We start from the raw sequence: 23,441 nt of genomic DNA, 5'->3' as shown, positions 1-23,441 counted from the left end.
TTTTGATCACCAAGAGTCCTCTGTGTTCTTCCTTCCAGGTTGTGGGCAGAATCCTGTCAGACAGGCCAGTGTGGGTGCAGGAATTCCTTACTCTGTTCCAGCATGGAGCTGCCAGATGATCTGTGGGTCAGGCCTAAAAGCTGTGTGCCTTGCAGCCCAGTCAATAGGAATAGGAGACTCCAGCATTGTGATTGCAGGAGGCATGGAAAATATGAGCAAGGTAAGAACTCTCCGATGAGGTGGCTTTTACTGACCTCACACTGAGAAAGTCATGTCTGTGCCAGAGCAGAGCAAATTGATGCATATCAGAGCTGGAGCCAAACAATGAACGAATAAACAAAAAGGACAACCTTCATCCCTACTTGAATGTGAACTATTCTTCAGTTTGGGTGGGAAATTCAGGTTGATGAAAAAGTTTATCAATCAGTGTGATTGGAACCAAATATGCTTTTTCTAAACTTTTAATGAAGCATATAATATTTTCTGATTTAAATTTATATTTGTTGCTTGATGTTCTTGGTTTTAAATTTCTGTCCCATTGTTCATAAAAGGCAGAAAAAAGCTGTTACCACTTACCTTCCTGCACATGACAAGGAAATCCTGGGGACCAGACTCTTTTGACCTTTTTAGGATATAGAATATGGAAAATAGGACCACCAAGTGGTGCTTTTCTCCAGTAGGTTTGCCAGGCACAGTTTGTTTCACCAAGTTCCATACCTCAAATTGGCATAGTGGTTGAAAGAAAAAGTATATCCCCTATTTCCTACTGAGGTAGCTTAGGAGCTGAGGTGCAGATTCCCTAGTCAGAAGCTGATTCGGCCCAGCCATTGCTGAGATTCAGGAGGAGGCAGGCTAAAGGTAGCAAAAATAATCAGAGTGATTTTGATGGGATCACACCGACATCTGTGTTGTACTTTACCAGGTACTTTTGTACATGTGTTCACAGCAGCCTCATATAGGGTAGATGATATCATTCCCAGTTTACAGGTGAGGAAACTGGTGCCCAGAGCCAGCATTCAAATACAGCTCTTCTGACTGTAAGTCCAATCAATAACTCTTTCCATTCTAATATGCCTGCTATTCAGTTGGTGAGAGTTAAGCCTGGCCACTAGTCAGAAATCCCTCCTCATAAGTTAGGCAGCCTGATTATTCTCACTCCAGGCAGTATGTCATCCATTAAAATAGGTAACACATTGTTAGCTTTACTTAAGCTTCATTTAACAGGTAATTAACTGCCTCTATGGAAAGAATAAATGAGATTCTTAAGGAAACAGGACACAGAATGGGTAGGTTTGAGGGAGAATTGGAAATGGGTAGGTAGGAGAGTAATGGTTCCCAATACAGGAAAGATGAAGTCTGCTAATTCCAGGGGTCTTCAGGCCCTGTCCTGGCTGAGGACCTGGAACGGGGGAGAAGGACTGCAAAGGGCCTAGATGAAGACTTAGGAAATACTAGATGATTTTGAGTTGGATTCTGGGGAGAAGACTAGTGACAACTAAGCCTAAATCCATTTTTATTTCTTATTTCTAGGCTCCTCACTTGGCTCACTTGAGAACAGGACTAAAGATAGGTGAGATGGTACTAGCTGACAGTATACTCTCTGATGGTCTTACAGATGCATTTCACAACTGTCATATGGGTATTACAGGTAAGGCAGACATAGCCGAAACTATAATAACTTTAAAAAGGTTAAAAAGATCATATAATAATCTGTTTCTTAGGTGCTTTCCTCCTTATGTCCAGAGACTGTCTTAAGGATTTTTGTATCTTTTTCTTCGATTAACTAAGGTGAATTGAGTATTCTCTTAGTGAATCCTTGATTATCAGAGAATGTTAGAAGTAGGAAGTACTTCAGAGTTCTTCTAGAACAGTCCCCTCATTTTACCAAATGAAGAAACAGGGCCCACAAATAGTGCTTGTGCGGCAGAGGCAGTAACAGAGATAAACCAGTTTCTTTGGGGACCTAACTGGTTTTTTGTAGTAAACAATTGGTTTATTGGTCATTCATGTTGAAGGGTCCTGTGGTCTAGGTTTAATGGCAGAGCAACTGGGAAATCAAAAGAACTCATCTCTTCAGTATTCATGTAAAACTCAGGAAAGAGTAGACATTTTAAAGAAACAAACCCTGAGAGGTTAAGTACCTTGCTTAAATACATGCAGCAACGGTTCTGGTTCTATGTAACATATAAATTATGGGAAAAAGGTAATAGGGAAAAGTACAAGATTCCATTAAGAGGGAACTGTGTGCCCGAATGCAAGGAAGGAAGGAAGGAAGGGCTTACAGATACAGGAAGCAATGAGAAACTCAAGGCATCTTGACCACTTCTCAGCTGAGAGCCATAACAGAGAAGTCTAAAGAAGACAGGCAAACCATGGAAGACACTGTGATCAACTGCCTAAACTATAACTAGAGGTGGTCATTAAAAATTCAGATCCTGAGCTCTTTCCAGCATGTACTGTGGATTGAATTGTACTTCCAGCCTCCAGAACTGTAAGAAAATAAATTTCTCTTCTTTAGGAAAAAAAAAGGCTCAGGTCATGATGGGGTAATTGATAAAGATTAGACTTCCTACTATAAACAAGCATAAAACTTGTGAAAATATATAAAGCCCCACTGTACTGAGATCCTTGAGAGAAGGGAAAGCCCATTGTCACTGTCTCTACCTGAGGCACTTCCCAAACTGTGTTATGGAGAGGCAGAGCCCAAACTGGGTACAGTGGTCTCAATGATCTGAAGAGGCAGAGAATTCAGGGCTTCTGAGATGGCTGGAGTTTGTGGGGAGGAGTAAGGAGTAGAAGAAAAAAGAGCTCCAGAAATCTGCAAAAGGGTCCCCTTAAGTCTTTGATCAAATACTAAGCCTGTAGATAACAGTCTACAAGGCCTAGTAGAAAACAGCTGCAAGGGAGAGGTGAACTGAATGGAGATTTTATCGATTACTAGGAGATAAAAGAGTTCTGGAAAAGCAGAGAGGAAACCTTACTGAACCCCTTGGGCACTCCATTGATAGAAAGACCACAGTTTAGGGGTAGGGCCAAAGCCATAGAGTAAAAGCTACTCTAGACCCAAACTAATAAGCTTAAACACAAGCCTCAAAAGGATCAAGGTGATTTGCCAGTATATTGACTGTTTGTGGAAACAAAACTCAGTATATTCTCTAAAGAGAATAAAATCCACATGTCCAACTATATACCAACTATAGTGTTCAGCATGCAATAAGAACTTTCTAGATACTAAAAGAATTAGGAAAATGTAGCTTACAACCGGGGTGGAAAAAAACCGCGGTCAATAGACCCTGCAATAAAAGATACTAGAATTAGTAGACAAGACTTTAAAGGCTCTATTTTACATATGTTCAAAGATACAAAGGACAATATAACCTTTATGGAAGAACAGATGTGGAAATTTCAGGAATAAAAGGAAAAATATAAACAAGAAACAAATAGAAAATCTAGAACTGCAGAGTACACAATCTGAAATTAAGAATTCACTGGGGATGGAGGTGGGCATGCTGGCTCACACCTGTAATCCCAGGACCTTGGGAGACTGAGGCGGGAGGATCACTTGAGACTGGGAGTTTGAGACTAGGTTGAGCAATATAGTTAGACCCCATCTCTTAAAAAAAGATTCTGAATTCCCTTAATTGAAGATAGATCACATACAACCTGAAGAACACAGAGAAAAATGATGGAGAATAAACGAACAGTCCAGGCACCATGGCTCACACCTATAATCCCAAGCCAGGTGGATCACCTGAGGTCAGGAGTCCATGACCAGCCCAGTCAACATGGTGAAACCCTGTCTGTACTAAAGATATAAAAATTATCCAGGTGTGGTGGTACATGCCTGTAATCCCAGCTACTCAGGAAGCTGAGGCAAAACAACAACTTGAACCTGAGAGGTGGGGGTTGCAGCAAGCTGAGATTGCACCATTGCCCTCCAGCTTGGGTGACAAGAATAAAATTCTGTCTCAAAAAATTAAATCAAATTAAAAAATAAGCCAGGCACAGTGGCTCACACCTTTAATCCCAGCACTTTGGGAGGCTGAGACGGGCGGAATACCTGAGATGAGGAGTTTGAGAGTAGCCTGATCAACATGGAGAAACTCCGTCTCTACTAAAGATATAAAATTAGCCAGGCGTTGTGGTGCCTGCCTGTTATCCCAGCTACTGAAGAGGCTGAGGTGGGAGAATTGCTTGAACCCGGGAGGTGGAGGTTGCAGTGAGCCAAGATCACACCATTGCACTCCAGCCTGGGCAACAAGAGCAAAACTCTGTCTCAAAAAAATAATAATAAAAGAAATAATAAATAGAGCCTCAGTGCTCTGTGGGACAAAATAAATAGGACTAACATGCGTGGAATAGGAATCTCATACATAAAGAAGAGAGAGAATAGGGCAGAAAAAAACTGAAGGAAATTTCCAAATTTGGTGCAAAAAGAAATTCAAAGACCAAGATGGACAAGAGAAAAATTGTACCTTAGCAAATTGTAGTAAAAAGTAAAATAAAGAGCGCACCACTGCCCTCTAGTCTCAGCAACAGAGCGAGACTCTGTCTCAAAAAAAAAAAAAAAAAGAGAATGAAAGTGAAGAACCATTTTTAGATGAAGGAAAATGAATTACCTGCACACCTACACTACAAGAAATGCTTAAGGAGCCAGGCATGGTGGTGTGCACCTGTACTCCCACCTACTCAAGAGCTGAGGCAGGAGATTGCTTGAGCCCAAGAGTTTGAGCCTAGCCTGGGCAAGGCTGTCATAGTGAGTATCCACTGCATTCCAGTCTGGGTAACATAGTGAAACCTCAATGACAACAAAAGAATAGCTTCCATATCTGGGGGTAAATAAAGACAAGAGATACCGCAGCTCTTTAACAAAAGGAAGTTTGAGATAATTGATACCAGAAGATGGAATCTTGGGTCTACACAAAGGAGTGAGTAGTGCCAAAAATTGTAATTATGAAGGTAAATATAAAAGATCATATTTTACTTCTTAATTTACAAAAAAAAGATACAGCTAATTAAAGTAAAAAGCATAACATTTACAACATATATGGATATAATAGAGGTAAGGAATTGGGTGGGTAAGCAGGTGTGTTGGCTCATGCCTGTAATCCCAGCACTTTGAGCAGTGAGGCAGGAGGATTGCTTGAGCCCAGGAGTTGAAGACCAGTCTGGGCAACATAGTGAGACCTCATCTCTACTAAAAATAAAATAAAATAAGTCCTGGTATGGTGGTTTGTGTCTGTAGTCCTAACTACTTGGAGGCTGAAGTGGGAGGATTGCTTGAGCCGAGAAGTTTGAGGCTACACTGAGCTATGATTGCACCACTGAACTCCAGCCTAGGTGAGAGAGTGAGAGACCCTGTCTCTATTTAAAAAAAAAAGAAAGAAAGAAGGAAAGGGAGGGGAGGGAGGGAGGGAGATTGGGGAACAATGGAGCTGTACTTTCATATGGTCCTTATCTCTATTACAAAAAAAAGAGAAGGAAGAGGGAGATGGGGGAACAATGGAGCTATACTTTCATATGGTCTTTAAATTTTTATGTGAAATGGGACAGAATTAACTCTTAAGTAGACAGTTATAAATTAAGGATCCATATTGTAACCCATAGGTGGTCACTTAAAAATATGTAAAGAATTATTGTCCCATTGTAATCCCATTATAATTGCAGCAGGCTTTTTCTTAGAAATTAAGAAACTGATTCTAAAATGTATAAGGTGCCATGGGTCATGCCTGTAATTCCAGCACTTTGGGAGGCCAAGACAGGCAGATCACTTGAGGTTGGGAGTTTGAAACCAGCCTGGCCAACATGGTGAAACCCTGTCTCTACTAAAAATACAAAATTAGCCAGGCATGGTGACAGGCACCTGTAATCCCAACTACTCTGGAGGCTGAGGCAGGGGACTTGCTTGAACCTGGGAGGCGGAGGTTGCAGTGAACTGAGATATTGCGCCATTGCACTCCAGCCTGGTCAACAAGAGTGAAACTCTGTCTCTAAATAAATAAATAGTGTATAAAATGCAAAGGACTCAGAATAGTCAAAACAATTTTGAGGTCAGAAAATAGCACTTACACTCTCTGATTTTAACATTAACTATAAAGCTGTGGTAAACAAGATAGTGTGGTTTTGGCATAAGGACAAAGAAAGAGAACAGAGTTCAGAAATAGACCCAGACTTACGCTCATTTTCAACAAAGGCATCTATGGAATGAAATGGAGAAATTAAAGTCTTTTCAACAAATGGTGCTGGAACAACAGATTACTCACATGGGAAAGATGAACCTGGACCCCTACCTCACACCATATATAAAAGTTAGTTTGAGATAAATCATGGATTTAAAAATAAAAGCAAAAGCTATAAAGCTTCTAGAAGTATATATAAGAGAATAGCTTCCACAGGGTGCAGTGGCAGGTGCCTATAGTCCCAGCTACTAGGGAGGCTGTGGTGGGAGGATCACTTGAGGCCAGCAGTTTGAGGTTGTATATACTATACTATGATTTTTGCCTGTTAGTAGCGTCTGCACTCCAAGCCTGGGCCACATAGTGAGACCTCTTCCAAAAAGAAAAAAAAAAAAAACAGCTTGGTAAGTAAAGACAAGACATAGAATAGAAAGCAAAGCAATAACTTTTTTTTTTTTTTTGGAGACAGGTCTCTGTCACTCAGATTGGAGTACAGTGGCTCAATCTTGGCTCACTGCAGCCCCCACCTTAGCCTCCTGAGTAGCTGGGACCACAGGTGTGCACCACCATGCCTGGCTAATTTTTTATAGTTTTGGTAGAAATGGTGTTTCACCATATTGCCCAGGCTGGCCTCAAACTCCTGAGCTGAAGGGATCCTCCCGCCTAGGCCTTCTAACATGCTGAGATTACAGGCGTGACCCACCATGCCTGGCCAATTCTCACATTTGTAGAAGAGAATTACAAATATGGAAAACGAGAAGAATGTAGCTTGTTGTGCTAGGTTGCATTTTGGAGATAGCAATATGAACTCAAAGTGTTACCATGAGTGTGTGTATACATAAAATTATAAACTTTATATATATATATACGGAAGTTTCTACTGAACAGACCTAGAAACAATGACAAACCAGTAACAACAAGCAGTCCTGACACCCAGATCTTTGTTTCCAAATACATTTCTCCACTAAAAGGAACTAATGTTCTTAGGAGAAATGGCACTTTCCAAGGCTGGGAAAAAAGTGCTAAAAAAATAAGGACATGCTTAGGGACATGTCACAAGTACACAGGAGGCAGCCTACAGGGTTCCACTTTCCTGTAGTGGAATTTTGAACAATTTGAGCAGCAAGGTCAGTAATTATAGTAACGGGTTATAACTACCCACGTTTCGAACAATTTCAGCATCAAAGTAAGTAATGATACTAATGGGTTATAACTTATTCAATAAAATGAAAAGATAGGAGTCCATCCTGATATAAATAACTGAATAAATGGAGAGAAAAGGAAAAGCTTTTCTTTACAGTAAATTGCCAATTAATACCAATAGAGGGAATGTTGGAGTTAGTCATGAATTAATGAATGCTAAAACTAGTGGGTGAAATATGATGGGGAAGAAGATATTTTGACCATCTCAAAATAACCTCCCATACATTATTGATTACTTATAAATGAAAAAATGGTGCCTTTAAAAGCTAGAAACCTGGTGAATACCAAACCATTTTAACCAAATGATCAAAGATAACATCGCCTGGGATAAACTGATTGTCATTTGTGTCTTAATAAGATTAACCGAGAAAAATCATACCATCATTCAGTGGTACACCTGCCTTTTGGCAGAATCTTAATCCAATCCTGAGGTCAGACAAATCAAAGTTGATGACCCCTAACAGAAGAACTGACCCATGTTCTTCAGAAATACCAAGTTTAAGAAACAGTCTGAAGAACTGTTCCAGATAAAAGCAACCCAGAGAGATTGATAGTTGAGTACAATGCATGCTTCTTTATTGGCTCCTGGACTGAACAAATAAAGGAGCTAGAAGGGCATGAAATTTGAATGTGGACCAAGGATTAGATAATAGTGTTTGATTCATGTTAAATTTCCTGATTTTTGTTTTGTTTTGTGAGACAGGGTCACCCAGGCTGGAGTGCAGAGGCACGATCACAGCTCACTGTAGCCTTGAACTCCTAGGTTCAAGTGATCCTCCTGCCTCAGCCTCCCAAGCAGCTATGACTACTAGCTACGTGCCACACACACCATGCCTGGCTAAATTTATTTTGAGTGAAGACAGGGTCTCGCCTTGTTGCCCAGGCTGGTCTCAAAGTCCTCGGCTCAAGTGATCCTCCTGCCTCAGCCTCCCAAAGTGCTGGGATTACAGGTGTGAGCTGCCACACTTGGCCAAATTTCCTGAGTTTTATAACTGCTTATGTAAGAAAGTCACCTTGTTTGAGGGAAGTATACACTGAAATTAAAATTTAAGGGTAAAAAGGCATCATATCTCCAACTTGCTCTCAAATGGTTCAGAATAAAAGCATTAAAGCAAATGGAGGGAAAATATAAATGGTGACTCTGGGTGAAGGAAATTTCTGAAAGTTTACGATTATGTAGAAAGGGTAGGAGAGTCATTGCAACATTTGCAAACCCACTGCCAGTGGCAGGCAGGGCCACCCCACACAGAGCACTGCATAGGCCACCCTGACCCCGCTAGCATGTGTGGTCAGTGCGTAGTCAAATGTGGACAACTTGATCTATCAAATGCCAGTTCATGAAAATGTTAGGTTTTGCTATTTTTCTTCTTTTCTAGCTGAAAATGTAGCTAAAAAGTGGCAAGTGAGTAGAGAAGATCAGGACAAGGTTGCAGTTCTGTCCCAGAACAGGACAGAGAATGCACAGAAAGCTGGCCATTTTGACAAAGAGATTGTACCAGTTTTTGTGTCATCTAGAAAAGGTGAGTATATCATAATGGTTTAATTAAACATCAACCTATTTATAGGAACGAGTAACATCTAAAAGAGTAATACATATGAATCTTTAGAAATTCTATCTTAGTTATGTTTTTCAGGCTGCAAAGATATGTTCTGGATACATGAATGTGGGGAGGGGGTGATGGGTTTCCAGGACATGGCAACATGGGAACTATGTCAGCATTCAGGCACTCTTGGTTCCAGAGTGCCCATGACTGCTGTGCACATACAGCAGGTTTTATGAGAAACTGGAGCATTGGCTCATGGTTGTTAGGAGGCACCAGCTGGCCTGTTTTCCTGTGTAGGCTCAACCTCCTCAGAAGTGGACACTCATTACTTCTTGCTGCGTGTGTGTGTGTCTCCCCTTCACATTTCTAAAGGGTGGATCTTTTGGGGTCACTCACTATTTTCTTTTTTTTTTTTCTGAGATGGAGTTTCACTCTTGTTGCCCAGGTTGTAGTGCAGTGGTGCAATCTCAGCTCACTGCACCCTCCACCTCCTGGGTTCAAGTGATTCTCCTGCCTTAGCCTCCTAAGTAGCTGGGATTACAGGTGCGTTGCACCACATCCAGCTAATTTTTGTATTTTTAGCAGAGATGGGGTTTCTCCATGCTGGCCAGGCTAGTCTTGAACTCCTGACTTTGTGATCTGCCCACCTTGGCCTCCCAAAGTGCTGGGACTACAGGCGTGAGCCACTGCGCCCAGCCACTCGCTATTTTCTAATACAGAATGCTACCATCAAGCTCCCTTTTTGATAACTGACATCTCTTATGTCCAGCCAGCAGTGCAGGATTGGCTTTGAGACTCCCTGATCCTCTCACTTGTATCCAGCCAAGTACTATGATCCAAACCATAGCAGAACTTAACACAGACAGGTCCCTGGTAACTACTTTCCTCAGGAAAGGATATGGATTTGTAAAACACAGGTATCTCATAAGGATAAACTGTTTTCATGTACAATAATTCTTGTGTGTACTTTCCTCCTATTGTAATCAAAGTGGTTACATATTAAAACCTTTCTGCCAAGTATGAATCCGCATGTTCCATGTCTGAGAAACCCACTATTCCCAGCACACTTTAATTCTGTCTCTGGAGTAATCTTGAGTAATTGGTTTTCCTTCATTTAGGTCTTATTGAAGTTAAAACAGATGAGTTTCCTCGCCATGGGAGCAACATGGAGGCCATATCCAAGCTAAAACCTTACTTTCTTACAGATGGAACAGGAACAGTCACCCCAGCTAATGCTTCAGGTTAGATTTTCTGTAGGACATCTGGGGGAATACTATGTTTTGTAAGGTCTACCAAGTGAATATTTTTCTATTTATATATAAAAGTACTATTTTTTGAGACAGGGACTTGCTCTGTCACCCAGGCTGGAGTGCAGTGCCATGATCATTGCTCACCTGCAGCCTCAAACTCCTGGGTTCAAGTGAGCCCCTCTGCCTTAACCTCCCAAGTAGCTGAGGAACTACAGGCGTGAGCTACCACACCCAACTCATAGTTATATACAAAATTATTCTTAAAAGTTTAAGGAAATATGTTGTCATTTCTATCTGATCATTGACTTAACCTATACTGAAAGAATTATTTTGGTTTCTTGACATCCCAACTAGACATATAAATGAAAAAGTAAATTAGGGAACTTCAGTTTATCTACATTTGTATTTTTCCAGTACTAGAAACTCCCAATACCTCCTTGTGAGGCCCAGGCTTATTATTCTTCCATTTCCTTTCAGAGATCTCCCCTCCCTGACTGCTGTAATCTTTTTTTTTTTTTTTTTTTTTTTTGAGATGGAGTCTCACTCTGTCACCCAGGCTGGAGTGCAGTGGTGCGATCTCAGCTCACTGTAATGTCCGCCTCCTGGGTTCAAGCAATTCTCCTGTCTCAGCCTCCCGAGTAGCTGGGACTACAGGTGCCACCACACCTGGCTAATTTTTCTATTTTTAGTAGAGATTGGGGTTTCACCATATTGGTCAGGCTGGTCTCGAACTCCTGACTGCAGGTGATCCACTCACCTCTGCCTCCTACAGTGCTGGGATTACAGGTGTGAGCTACCACGCCCAGCTCTGACTGCTATTATCCTACCACTTTCTCTAGTTGGAAAGTTTTGTGGTCAATATATTGTCAAACATAATTTCTATGTATATTATAAAGCCTGTTAAATTATAGTAAATGCCTTAGTCAACATGTAAAATCATTTAACTCATGTCTTCAGGTGGTACAGAAGCCAGTTATGTAACTGAAGTTAATAAGCATTGTAGAAATCAAGTCACTCATATTTTACAGGAATGAATGATGGTGCTGCAGCTGTGGTTCTTATGAAGAAGTCAGAAGCTGATAAACGTGGGCTTACACCTTTAGCACAGATAGTTTCCTGGTCGCAAGTGGGTGTGGAGCCTTCCATTATGGGAATAGGACCAATTCCAGCCATAAAGCAAGCTGTGAGTATAACTCTATTCCCTTTTATGAAATTTGTCTTCCTGTTAGCCTTAAATGAGCTTATTCATTTAGTTGTTCTCTAGTCTTTCCCTACCATAAGAGTAACCGGGAACATTTATTTCTATTTTTGAGATAAGGTCTTGGTCTGTTGTCCAGGCTGGAGTGCAGTGGCATTATCATATAGTTCACTGCAGCCTCAGAACGCCTGGGCTCAGATATTCCTCCGGCTTCAGCCTCCTGAGTTAGCTTAACTACAGGTGCACCACCATGCCTAACTTCTTAGTATTTTGTACAGACAAGGTCTCGTGTTGCCCACGCTAGTTTTGAACTCCTGAGCTCAAGTGATCTCTTGCCTTAGGCTCCCAAAGCATTAAGATTACAGGTGTGAGTCACTACCCAGAGCCACTGAGAGCATTTAGATCACCTGCTTTTTAGGGGAACTGATTCTGTTTCTTTACCCTTCAGTACACATAACAGATGCTACTGGTTCAAAATTTAAGACAATTTAGAATTTCTAAGGGATCTTTTAGATCACATCCTTAACCTTTTGGATGGAATGGATATCACTAAGGCAATAATGTATGAGAATGTCACTGTATTTAAAAAAAAAAAAAACTAAGGAAAAACCAAAGTAGCAGTTAAGAGACCATTCAGTATTATGCAGCATATTTCATGTTTATGTCAGCAAAGAATGGTTTAACTTTAGCCTTTCCACCCAAGTTTAGACATCTTTTCTATGAATCTTTCCTTTAGGTTGCAAAAGCAGGTTGGTCACTGGAGGATGTTGATATATTTGAAATCAATGAAGCCTTTGCAGCTCTCTCTGTTGCAATAGTTAAAGAACTTGGACTAAACCCCGAGAAGGTAAAGATGCACAAGTAATCCTGAGAGCTCTCCGATGAATTTCACAATGCAATTTTGTCTTCCACGCCTTGGCCATGTGGGTAAATACGAGTTACTAAGACAGAGTTCACTTATTTTGTTACTTCCCATGGTAAACAAAAAAGCACATTAGCTTACTTGGCATAAAAGGAAGGAGGTAAGATAGTCAGGGATGAATTTTCACAAAGGTGTGAATTTATTCCTAAGCAGTTAAAATGAAAATCTGAGTTTGAAAGGGTAGCATGCTAATACAACATTAAGAGGAAAATGACAAGTTTAGGATTTTAAACTATGTCCACAGAAGAATAAACAATCTAAGTCTCTTCTCCCCCTTAGGTCAACATTCAAGGAGGGGCTGTAGCCTTGGGCCACCCTCTTGGAGCATCTGGCTGTCGAATTCTTGTGACCCTGTTACACGCACTGGAGAGAACGGGCGGAAGTCGTGGTGTTGCGGCCCTCTGCATTGGGGGTGGGATGGGAATAGCAATGTGTGTTCAGAGAGCATGAACTGCTTAAACTTTGAACCACCTCAATTTCTTTTTAAACTAATAAAGTACTAGGTTATAATATGTGAAATCAGAGGACCAAAGCACAGATGGAAACCATTTCCTACATCACAAAAACCCAAGTTTACAGCTTGTTGTATTTTAATGTTATACTCAAGCTACAAGACAATTGCATTTAACATTGTTATAAATAGCAGATCAATCATTAAGGGCTCCAGAGTGAACAGCATCTTCATAACTTCCATGTTTATCATCTTTACTTTCTGGATGTAATTTAATAAGATCATCAATTCGAAGAATGGTAATTGCAGCTTCTGTTGCAAATTTCAAACTCTTAACTTTAACTATGGTTGGTTCAAACACCCCTGCTTGTTTGTTGTCTCGAGGTTTGCCATTGCTCAAATCAAGACCAATCCTGCAATTAAGAAAGAACTATTAAATGGCTGCTTACAACTTAATTAGGTGGCCTATTAATTCCAGCTATGTCATTCAGGCATTAAACTTGATTTTTAAGTTGGACTAGAGATCTGTTTTGAGACAGTGTCTCGCTCTGTTGCCAGGCTGGAGTGCTGTGGCACAATCTCAGCTCACTGTAACCTCTGCCTCCTGGGTTCAAGTGATTCTCCTGCCTCAGCCTCCCAAGTAGCTGGGTACAGGCACCTGCCACCACACCTGGCTAATTTTCTGTATTTTAGCAGAGACGCGGTTTGGCCATGTTGGCCACCATGGTCTGGATCTGACTTCGTTATTCTGCCTGCCTCGGCCTCCCAATGTGCTGGGATTACAGGCAACAGACACCTGGCCCAGCCCCATAGCTTGTAGGTAGTCTTTCTACCCAAAGAACAGGAAGAGATTAGCAGTCAGAGTTAACTAGGGCACCCCAGTGCTAAGAATTAGTCATTTATCCCTTGAATTATAGTGACCAAACAACAAATGCTTGCTGTGAAGTTTTCCATGTTAAGTAGTATTTGGTAAGTGTGTTATTTATGTTTGCTGACCCTGTAGATGACTACTATTCCGTTTTCCAAAGGTCAACAAAGGGCTAAAAAGACAGGGAAATTATATGCTTACCATTTTAGATTTTTACGTTCTGGGTTAACCTGAGCCTCATTGTGAAAAGCTCTTAATTTTGCAACCAGATCTGTGGAGTCCTGGGCAGCATTAACTGCCAGTGTATTAGGAATAACAAGAAGTGATCTTGCAAACTCTGCAATAGCAAGCTGTTCCCGAGACCCCTAGGAGAAAAAGATAATTAGGTGACTTCACAAAAGGGAAAAAAAATAAAAGCCCACAGCTACTGCTCTCAGGCCACTGAGACAAGGAATAACTCTTCTTACCATGCTGGTTGCATAGTTTTCAAGGTATATGGACAGGGCTGCTTCTACAGCACCCCCACCTGGAACCACAGATTTTGACTCCAAAACTCTCTTCACTACACAAAGGGCATCATGTAAAGAGCGCTCCATCTCATCACACATGAAATCATTTGCCCCACGTAAGATAATCGATGCCGACGTACGAGCCTTAGTGCTGTTAAAAACAAAAAGTGAGATTCTTAACAGCTTTTTTTTTCTTTTTGCCAAGAGCATCAATTTCTCAAAAAAACTGGCATTTTAATAAAATAAGTGTATATAGTGAAAGTGCCCTTGATTAAATTCTGCCTACACAGGATTTTTAGATATGCTATACAGAAACAATGTCTAGTCCATGCAGAAGAGATGAAAATGGTTACTTCATCTCAACTTACAGTGGTCCAATGTTATTTTATCCCACGCGTATAACTGCTCATATCACTGTGAAACTACAAGCAGCAAATAAATGGGAAGAAAGCCTACTTTTACTTAACAAAACCTGTGTAACTTTACAATTTTAGAAAGTAGCTCTTACTTTTTGATTAAGATCAGCTCATCATCACAAATTCTCTCTTGGACCACTTCTTCTGCCTGTCCCAACATTGCAGCTTCAAAAGTTTCTTCACCTTCCAAATTGGCCAGGGTTGACAGAATAGTTGCTATTAAGAGAGTTACAAAGTACCTGTAAATATTGCTCTTTCATGATTTTAATATCCTTAGACTCAGTAGCATTTGTGATAAAAGTGATAAATTACAAGTTTAGAATTTAGTTGGGCAACGCACACCTTTTATCCTAAGAAATTTGTGAAGTGATCAAATTCAGTTCATGAATTTCCAACAAACTCAGTTAATGAATTTGTTCAGTTACATGAAAAATGGCTCTATAAATGTACTGACAGCACAAAGCATTAAGAGAATATAAATGTTTTTGAAGCTGCTTCCTATCAATATTCCAATGTAAAAAGACCTCTGATGTGGTCAGGTATAATGAAAGGATTTTACGTGAGATCCAGCACAAGACATACCTCCAGAAGCTTTAGCAATGCGTTTAAGGTCCCTTTTTAAAACTCTTCTAACTGCCATAGCACCAGCCTCCACAAAATACTTCAGACACATATCATCAATTCCACCAGTGGTTAGAATAACGTTGGCACCAGTTGCCAGGATCTTCTGAATTCTCTCCTTGGTAATATCTGATTCTCTGCAAAGTATTTTTATAACCCAGAGTTACCTTCTGTGATTTTTAAAAAATAATTTAGCTTTGACTTCCATTAAGTATTTATCACAAGATAACCATAGATTAATCTTTCTTATCTCTGACCAGAATTTAAATTAGTCCAATTCATGGAAAATTTGAATGAATTTAAAAAATTACCACTTAGCTCTCCGAACCCGAATTTGAATTACTAATCAAGAACTATGGTTACACAGGGAACACGAGTCCTGCCTTCAAGGATCTAGTGGGGAGAGGGATTACCAATCACACTCCAAGGCAACTGTCATTCAAGTGGTATGCAGAGATTACAAGCACATAAAAGACATAAAATCTAGCCTAGGAGGCAGGACAATGAAGTGAAGAGGAGTCCAGGCTGGTTGCAAAGGCTAACGCCTATAATCCCAGCACTTTGGGAGACCAAGGCAAGTGGATCACCTGAGGTCAGGAGTTTGAGACTAGCTTGGCCAACACAATGAAACCCTGTCTCTACTAAAAATACAAAAAATTAGACAGGCGTGGTGGACACCTGTAATCCCAGGTACTTGGGAGATTGAGGCAAGAGAATTGCTTAAACAGAAAAGTCAAATTTTATGGCTTGGGTGTGACTCCTGGAATAAAATAAATAGCAATAGTTTGCGGGGCAGAATGGGAAATCAGAGTTCAGTATGGGACAAGATTAAGTTTGAAGTGTCTGTTGTTACTCGGGTTAATCTGCCAGGAGGTAGTCAGTCACTTACAGCATGGAAACCACAAACTATGAGAGATATAGATTTGAGAGTCACTATGAGTGAAGCAATGTGAATAGATCAAATAATTTTTATTATTTATATTTTTTTAAAGACGAGGTTTCACCATGTTGGTCAGGCTGGTCTTGAACTCCCAACCTCAGGTGATCAGCTCACCTTGGCCTCCAAAGTGCTTGGATTGCAGGTGTGAGCTACCACGCCCAGCCGAGATCAAAGAATTTTTTAAGTAAAATGAATTACTGATCAACCTCAAAAGAAGCCTGTCTCCTGAACAAGTACTGTGTGCTACACACTGTACTAAGGACGGGGCTACAATGCTAAAGGAATCATTCTGTCTCTACCATTAGAGCTTACAATTCATGAGCTGTACAAACAAAAAACAGAAGTTAAGGATATTTCCTAGTTTTCTGCCTGTGTGAAGGAGTCCTCATCATTAAAATGGTCAAGAGCAGATTTGCAGTATTATCACAAGTTCAGTTTTAGATATGTTAACTTTGAGATGCTTAAAAAGCATTCTATTAAGATAGATGTATGTGTTTGAGCTCAGAGAAACAGCTTAAGGAGTCTCTGGAATGGAAAGATAATACATGAAGTCATGGGAACAAATGGACTATCCTGGAGAGTATTAGAAGATGGTGGTCCAGGCAAAGGGATAGACAATGCAGCATCACAAGGCCTCCCATCCCCGAAAGCATTTCAAGGACATAGTCAAAGGGTTGCTAAAAGTCGTAAGAAGGCTGAAAATGCCTTCTGAATTTCACATTAGAGACCTTAACATGCAGTCCTGCAAATGGAGAAGAGGGCTGAAAAGGGAAGAGATGAAAAGCACCAGAAAAGTTTTGTGTAGTAAATCACTCATGACATCTGGCTATAAAGATGTAGGACAGGGAGTACCTACAGCAGGAAGATGTATTAAAAGGCTTGAAAGGCAGAAGAGCCACAAGAAGAATCCAGGAAAGAGCAGAATTAGTGGAAGATGCAGGTGTGAAAGAAGAATCAATGAATGCAAGGCTCCAAAGCAGAAGGAAACAGACTCTGGAACACTTACTGTAGAGGGATTGGCTTTGATGGAAGAAAGGACACTTTATCAGGAAGGAAGGAAAAAAGAATACCTGTGCAGACTGATTTTGATGAAAGCACATTTCTTACTCTTGGCAAAGCTTTCTTGAAGGTTTGGTTAACTACTGTTTATTCATTGTTTTGTTTTTGAGACAAGGTCTCACTCTGTCACCCAGGTTGGAGTGCAGTGGTTACAATCAAAGCTCACTGCAGCATCGACTTCCTGGGCTTGAGATTCTTCCCATCTCAGCCTCTCAAAGTGCTGGGATTATAGGCATGCCCAGCCTAAACTATTTATTGTTTTAAGTGATGGTTAGGCAGTCAAATCTACAGCAGGGGTCACACTACCTTCACCATTAGCTCTTCTAACATGCCAACCACTAATAACACTTGTACCTCCAGTATCTAGCAAACAGTAGCAAAATTGCTGAGTTCTGTACTGCTTTGAGGAAATTAGATTCTTGTCTTTTATAATGTCAATAGACTGATAAAACCAAAATTCCAGAAAAAGGCCAATTTTTGTAAAGGCTATATAACCCCAAATCCCTCTTAAAATACCAGACTAATTTTTCTGGAAGTTTACATAAACAGTTTGACTTGGCCAAAAATGTTAAAAGTCCTCCAAGACACTCACACTTAAAAGGCCAAAAATAATTTCTCAACATACCTCTGTCTAATTTGGTCCAGTTTTTCAGGGTCTGTAATGACCACCTGTACCCCAAGCTTCATTTTTGTTTTTTGCAGGCTAAAGTCAAGGCAAGCAATTTTTGCATTTACAATTCTCTTGGGCATGCCTAAAATTGAATGTAAGATTAAGTTACTACATCTATCCTTAAAAGCATAATAAAGAGTATTATAATCAGTTGTATGTAAACACACAAATTGACTACATTTCATTACCTTTCAACTTAAAAAATTTTTACAGCATTAAATGCATGTTATTTCTTTAAATTTACATTCCTTCTAAGACGTATGTGCTTTAAATTACAAAAAGATGTATTGCACATAACCCACAAAAAGCTAGTTTTAATCTGTAGCAATCTCATCCTATAAACCAAATCCTGAACCTTACCCTGGGATCCCACCACACAGTTGAGTGCATAGCCACTGATCAGCATACTCTCCATTTGACTTCTCCCATGGGCTTTCAAAATATTAACAGAATTAACTGGATAGCGCGGCTGGCCTCTTGTATCTGTGTATTTAATAGCAAGTACAGCATCTACTACCATGTTAGCAAAGAAATCACCATTTCTAAGCCAAAAGTTAAGGGCAGTAACAGACTTGGAATGGACAAAGGTACACATGAAAAATCAAGGTTAATTTGAAGGAACTTCCTTTTAGTAATCTAATCCATTAAAGAATCAGGCATAGGCCGTGCGCGGTGGCTCACACCTGTAATCCCAGCACTTTGGGAGGCCGAGGTGGGTGGATCATGAGGTCAAGGGATCGAGACCATCCTGGTAAACACGGTGAAACCCCGTCTCTACTAAAAATACAAAAAATTAGCTGGGCATGGTGGCGCGTGCCTGTAATCCCAGCTACTCAGGAGGCTGAGGCAGGAGAATTGCCTGAACCCAGGAGGCGGAGGTTGTGGTGAGCTGAGATCGCGCCATTGCACTCCAGCCTGGGTAACAAGAGTAAAACTCCGTCTCAAAAAAAAAAAAAGAATCAGGCATTATTTATGTCATCAAAATGGTACATTATTCATCACTATCTGCAATTCATATCACGTTTAGACATGCTTTATATTATCTTTTCACCCTAAAAAAGCAAGGAAGGCAACAGACAATTTAAACACAGCATTACTCCTAATGATATCAATTTGCATAAAATAGTTAAAGTTTTATTGCACAAAATTGATATTGCTGATATTGCATACATACACACACACACACGATCTTGCTATGCTGCCCACATTGGACTGGAACTCCTGGGATCAATTAATCCTCCTGCCTCACCCTTTTAAACATCTGGGACTACAGGCATACACTACCATGCCCATCTCAAAGTCTTATGTTTTAAAAAGCCTAATTTTTTTTCTGACATCGACAAGGATACATTCCAATGATTTTGGAAGACATGGATGTCTTAGCAGCATTAATCAGGCAATCTCTTCCCAGTTCATCTGTGTTAACAATTAGGTTTTCATTGATGTAACGCACTGCTTCCCTGTTTAAAAGTGGGGGGGGGGGGGAGACAAAGGCTTGTAAAGTCACTACTCAAACTCTTTGTATTCATCATGCTTAACAGAGCCAAAATGTCGTAAGATCTGTTCAGCCATTTCATATAGGAGGAGGACACGAAAAAAACCCTCCCTCTTCAGATCATGGCAAATTTAATCTATCCCATAAGCATAGCCACTAAAATCTATTATTAGGAGAAAATGTGGTAGTCAAATGGGAAAAAAGATACTGATCCAAGTTTCTAATGACAAATATTACTACTTAAATACTGTAACACTGCTTTTTCAAATTAAAAATCAGTTATTAATCAAAACATTAAGACAACACACTGTTAACAACTATTACATCAAAAAATTTTTCTTTGAACGCAAACAATCTTACTTGCAAGCAAGTCGATAGCCACTAATAACTGATGTAGGATGAATTTTCTGTTTGACTAATTCATCTGCATTTTTTAGGAGTTCTGCTGCAATAATAACCTGTTGAGAAAACATTCATTGATCTGAGTATGCCTGATACTCAACATGTGCAATACATATGAAATGACACTAAAATCGCCATATATTATTAACCAGAATGGTGGTGGAGAAATGAACTAACTGGTTAGTAGAAACCTGGGAGGTGGGAGGAGAAGAACTCTACAAAATACTTTAAGTCCTCAATGTTACTCACAAATTCTTGGAAACTGCCACTTTAGGCAAAACAATGGACAGCAATTTCTCAAATACCAAATACAGCTATTTATTGTAACACTGATGGGGGAAGAAAACTGGTTTTTTTTTTACAAATCATCTTTTCTCTTAAAGTCAGTTTCCATGACTCCATTGTGGATGTTCAGTGAGGGCTTATTGTATTACATATAAATGCAAATGGCCAAAACTGGATAGAAGCCAGAAAAAAGTTCTAAGAAACTAGTTCAGCAGTACAACACATCCATTACCTTTAGAGACTGAGTGCTCAACAAAAGCTAAACTGAGTTTGACTATTCATGTGATCTATATTAGGCTGTTATTTGGCTTATTTAAAAAACATAGTTCTTGTAAGTTGATATGAAACACTGAGAAATATTTTTAAACTAAAAAGACTTAAAAATCTTTTCAGCTTCTTATGGGGGGGAAAACTACAGTATTTGTTAAGTCACATTATCATAAGTTAGACAAAGATCATATTCATATTTTAGGAGTAGATTCCATTCTTTCATGGCTGAAGTTTAATCTAGAAATACAATTTCTCCACAAACTATCTCTTGCTTCTCCAGAATTAATATCTTTCTCACCAAACAACAGTGTTTCTACTATACCAAAATGTTGGATGATCTATGAAGGATTCATACTGTGTATCATGTTTACTGACTCGATAAGACCACAATGTCAGATTATGATGTATTAATTTCTCACACTCCCATTATGAATTCCTGAGATTACCTGTCAGGATTTAAAAAATAAAACAGGCTGGGTTCAGCAGCTCATGCTCATAATCCCAGCACCGTAAGAGGCTGAGAAGGGAGCATCACTTGAGGCCAGGAGTTCAAGACCCGCCTGGGAAACATAGCAAGACCCTGTCTCCACCAAAACAAAGTTTTTTATTAAAACGAATTAGTTGGTTGAGGTGGCATATGCCTGCAAGCCAAAGCACTCTGGTAGGCTAAGGCAGAAGGATTGCTTGAGCCCAGGAGTTCGAGGCTACAGTGAGATATGACAACACGGCAGGACTTCAGCCTGTGCTACAGATGGTCTCTTAAAAAAAATATATAAAAACATTGCTCCCCCGACCCACCTTGCCAAATTGGTAACATTTTGTCCTCCAGATAATTAGAAAAGTTTAGAGCTTTCCAAGTCTCAAGGCGAGGAGGAGGAGCACTTTGGGAGGCTGAGGCAGGTGGATCACGAGGTCAAGAGATCGAGACCATCCTGGTCAACATGGTGAAACCCCGTCTCTACTAATACAAAAAATTAGCTGGGCATGGTGGCGCGTGCCTGTAATCCCAGCTACTCAGGAGGCTGAGGCAGGAGAATTGCCTGAACCTAGGAGGCGGAGGTTGCGGTGAGCCGAGATCGCGCCATTGCACTCCAGCCTGGGTAACAAGAGCGAAACTCCGTCTCAAAAAAAAAAAAAAAAAAGTGTGTGTTACCTGAATACCAACATTTAAAACAACAGGGCTATGTTAAATGAACTCAAATTCTTTCCTACTTAAATTGTACAAACTAGCTATAACTATCAACTCACAAATTTTGTTTCTGAATCTGCACCTGAGAAACTTATTTTCCCTCTTAAATGTGTAACTTCTTTTGTTTTTTCTTTTTGCTCAGTCTTCTGGGCATTTAGAATATATAGCTTATTTCTGACACAGCACAAATGACTCACTTATGGCTTCAACTCTGAAAGTCGTTTTTAGAAAAATGATCATTTTTTAGCCAGTCTACCTACCACTGAGGTAGTTCCATCTCCAACTTCTTTGTCTTGCAGATCAGCCAGCTCACAAAGAACTTTAGCTGCAGGATGTTCTACCTCCAGTAACTTCAGGATGGTTGCACCATCGTTAGTAATGGTTACATCCTAAGAAATTAGCAGGAAAAAATATGAACCACTTACAGAAATCAACACAGCCCCATTCTAATACACATTTACCTTTAATATCACCTTCCAGTACCTGGATTCTGATAAAATCAAAGAATAAACGTAACGTAACACTGAAGATAGTTTTACTTGAAGGCAACCAACACAACAGTTACATGTACTTACACCAATATCATCCACCAACATTTTATCCAAGCCAACTGGACCAAGAGAACTTTTTACAATATTGGCAATCGAAGCTGCAGCCATAACTGTAGACAAATTTAAAAAAAAAAAAAAAAATGAGAATAATCCATAACTCTGAAAGAGTAATTTCAGCCTAAAGAAGGTAAATGACGTCCAACAGCCCCTCTTATTTCCCCAGTCTACACATCTGTGTTAATTGTTTAAAAACCACCTACTAAGAGTCTAAATGGGGCCGGACATTGTGGTTCACACACCTGTAATCCCAACACTGGATCAAGCAGGAAGATCGCTTGATGCCAGGAGTTTGAGGCCGCCCCGCCAATATAACGAAACTCATTTCTACAAAAAATAAAAATAAAAAAAGCTGAATGTGGCGGCGCGGGCCTGTACTGGGAGACTGCAGTGAGCTACGATGGCACTCCCGCCAGGGCGACAGTGGGACCCCATCTCTAAAAAAAGCGAGCCTGTTTGGTAAAGCTTTGATTGGCAGGTGCAGATCTGATGGTGGGAGAACTAAAAAAAAGTAACAACCACAATTTTCATGCTCTGCCACTTCGTACACCTATACCAGCCTTTTCCTTCAGATCCTGCAAGTTTCTGCTCATCTGTGAGGAAAAAAATCGGTAGTTCAATGGGGAAGCTAGTTGGCGCTGCCGTCTCCTGGGGTCAACGCACTCGAGTAGCGCTTCCTAGGCTAACTATACTGTAAAAAGCTGTCAACCCGGACAGAGCTGGACGCCGAACGCCTGACCTCGACGGCAGTTGCAGGTGGACAGGGCACCGGGCTCATTCGAGGGCACGCGGGTCAACCTACTCTTTTCTGGGAAACCTAGCGTCTAACACGGAAGCTCAGGGGGTTGCCCTAGAACAAAAGGGGGTGCAAGGCGTGGCCCGCACGTGCGAGCCCGGGAGGCCCCGCTTTCCCGAGTAGAGGCACGTTTCCAACGCCGCCCCTGACACCACACCCACGAGGTGCCGGTCTCAAAACCCTGCCGCGCGCTCCTGGGCTCCTCCCCGCTGAGAAAGGCGGGTGGGCCGGGTCCAGCCGCTGTGTCCCGGGGCCCTTTCTGCGGACGTAAAGAAGGAGAGGGCCAAAGAGGGCAGCCGCGGGCTGGTAGCGGTGGGACTCCGCTCGCCCCGCCAGCGAACCCGACCCAGGCCCGGCCTGCACTTACCGTTCTGGGATCGGATCGCCTCCCCAGTGCTGCGGTCCCCGAACACGGACAAAGGCCCCTCCATTTTCACGACAGCAGTACACGTCGAATTCTGCTCACACCGGGGGGGAACCAGTATCGTGGCCCCTCGGCCGACCGGCGACCACAGCAGTGGCGACGACGGCGTGGAGCGGAACCAAGCGATGCCGCGAAAGCTGCTGGG

At 41.0% G+C, this 23,441-nt stretch overlaps 2 protein-coding genes and 2 non-coding genes across 4 annotated transcripts in view; 1 reads left to right on the top strand and 3 right to left on the bottom strand.

The window, feature by feature from the left end:
- The window catches only part of ACAT2 (acetyl-CoA acetyltransferase 2), an 18,823-nt gene extending 5,557 nt beyond the window's left edge, over positions 1 to 13,266 (top strand). Inside the window, exons 3-9 of the mRNA XM_012451285.3 lie at positions 39 to 220; positions 1,531 to 1,648; positions 8,756 to 8,899; positions 10,042 to 10,164; positions 11,202 to 11,356; positions 12,108 to 12,218; positions 12,573 to 13,266. Coding sequence (XP_012306708.1) covers positions 39 to 220; positions 1,531 to 1,648; positions 8,756 to 8,899; positions 10,042 to 10,164; positions 11,202 to 11,356; positions 12,108 to 12,218; positions 12,573 to 12,743 — 1,004 coding nt within the window. The 3' untranslated portion in view covers positions 12,744 to 13,266. The remainder of the gene's footprint in view (positions 1 to 38; positions 221 to 1,530; positions 1,649 to 8,755; positions 8,900 to 10,041; positions 10,165 to 11,201; positions 11,357 to 12,107; positions 12,219 to 12,572) is intronic.
- Positions 12,410 to 23,441, bottom strand: TCP1 (t-complex 1). Its single transcript, XM_012451242.2, has 12 exons — positions 23,240 to 23,441; positions 22,044 to 22,129; positions 21,729 to 21,857; positions 19,683 to 19,780; positions 19,177 to 19,287; positions 18,188 to 18,369; positions 17,783 to 17,909; positions 15,120 to 15,295; positions 14,630 to 14,753; positions 14,080 to 14,272; positions 13,814 to 13,977; positions 12,410 to 13,157 (listed from the first exon to the last, which is right to left on the bottom strand). The coding sequence occupies exons 1-12, from the start codon at positions 23,301 to 23,303 to the stop codon at positions 12,941 to 12,943; spliced, it is 1,671 nt and encodes a 556-aa protein (XP_012306665.1). The 5' UTR covers positions 23,304 to 23,441; the 3' UTR covers positions 12,410 to 12,940.
- On the bottom strand, positions 14,437 to 14,568 carry LOC135268578 (small nucleolar RNA SNORA20). Its single transcript, XR_010336882.1, has one exon. It is a non-coding gene; the product is annotated as a small nucleolar RNA SNORA20 (small nucleolar RNA).
- Positions 19,382 to 19,522, bottom strand: LOC135268583 (small nucleolar RNA SNORA29). Its single transcript, XR_010336887.1, has one exon. It is a non-coding gene; the product is annotated as a small nucleolar RNA SNORA29 (small nucleolar RNA).

This window comes from Aotus nancymaae, unplaced genomic scaffold, assembly GCF_030222135.1.
Source record: "Aotus nancymaae isolate 86718 unplaced genomic scaffold, 86718_ANA_hifiasm-v0.15.2.pri h1tg000040l, whole genome shotgun sequence".
Classification (NCBI taxonomy): domain Eukaryota; kingdom Metazoa; phylum Chordata; class Mammalia; order Primates; family Aotidae; genus Aotus; species Aotus nancymaae.
This window is presented reverse-complemented; position numbering and strand designations above follow the sequence as displayed.

Excerpts from the sequence above, each read along its gene's own strand:
- TCP1 (XM_012451242.2), bottom strand. The coding sequence starts at position 23,303 with ATGGAGGGGCCTTTGTCCGTGTTCGGGGACCGCAGCACTGGGGAGGCG. Across the intron at positions 22,130-23,239 it reads GGCGATCCGATCCCAGAACG|TTATGGCTGCAGCTTCGATT; the intron begins GTAAGTGCAGGC and ends ATTTGTCTACAG. Across the intron at positions 21,858-22,043 it reads TGTTGGTGGATGATATTGGT|GATGTAACCATTACTAACGA; the intron begins GTAAGTACATGT and ends CTAATTTCTTAG.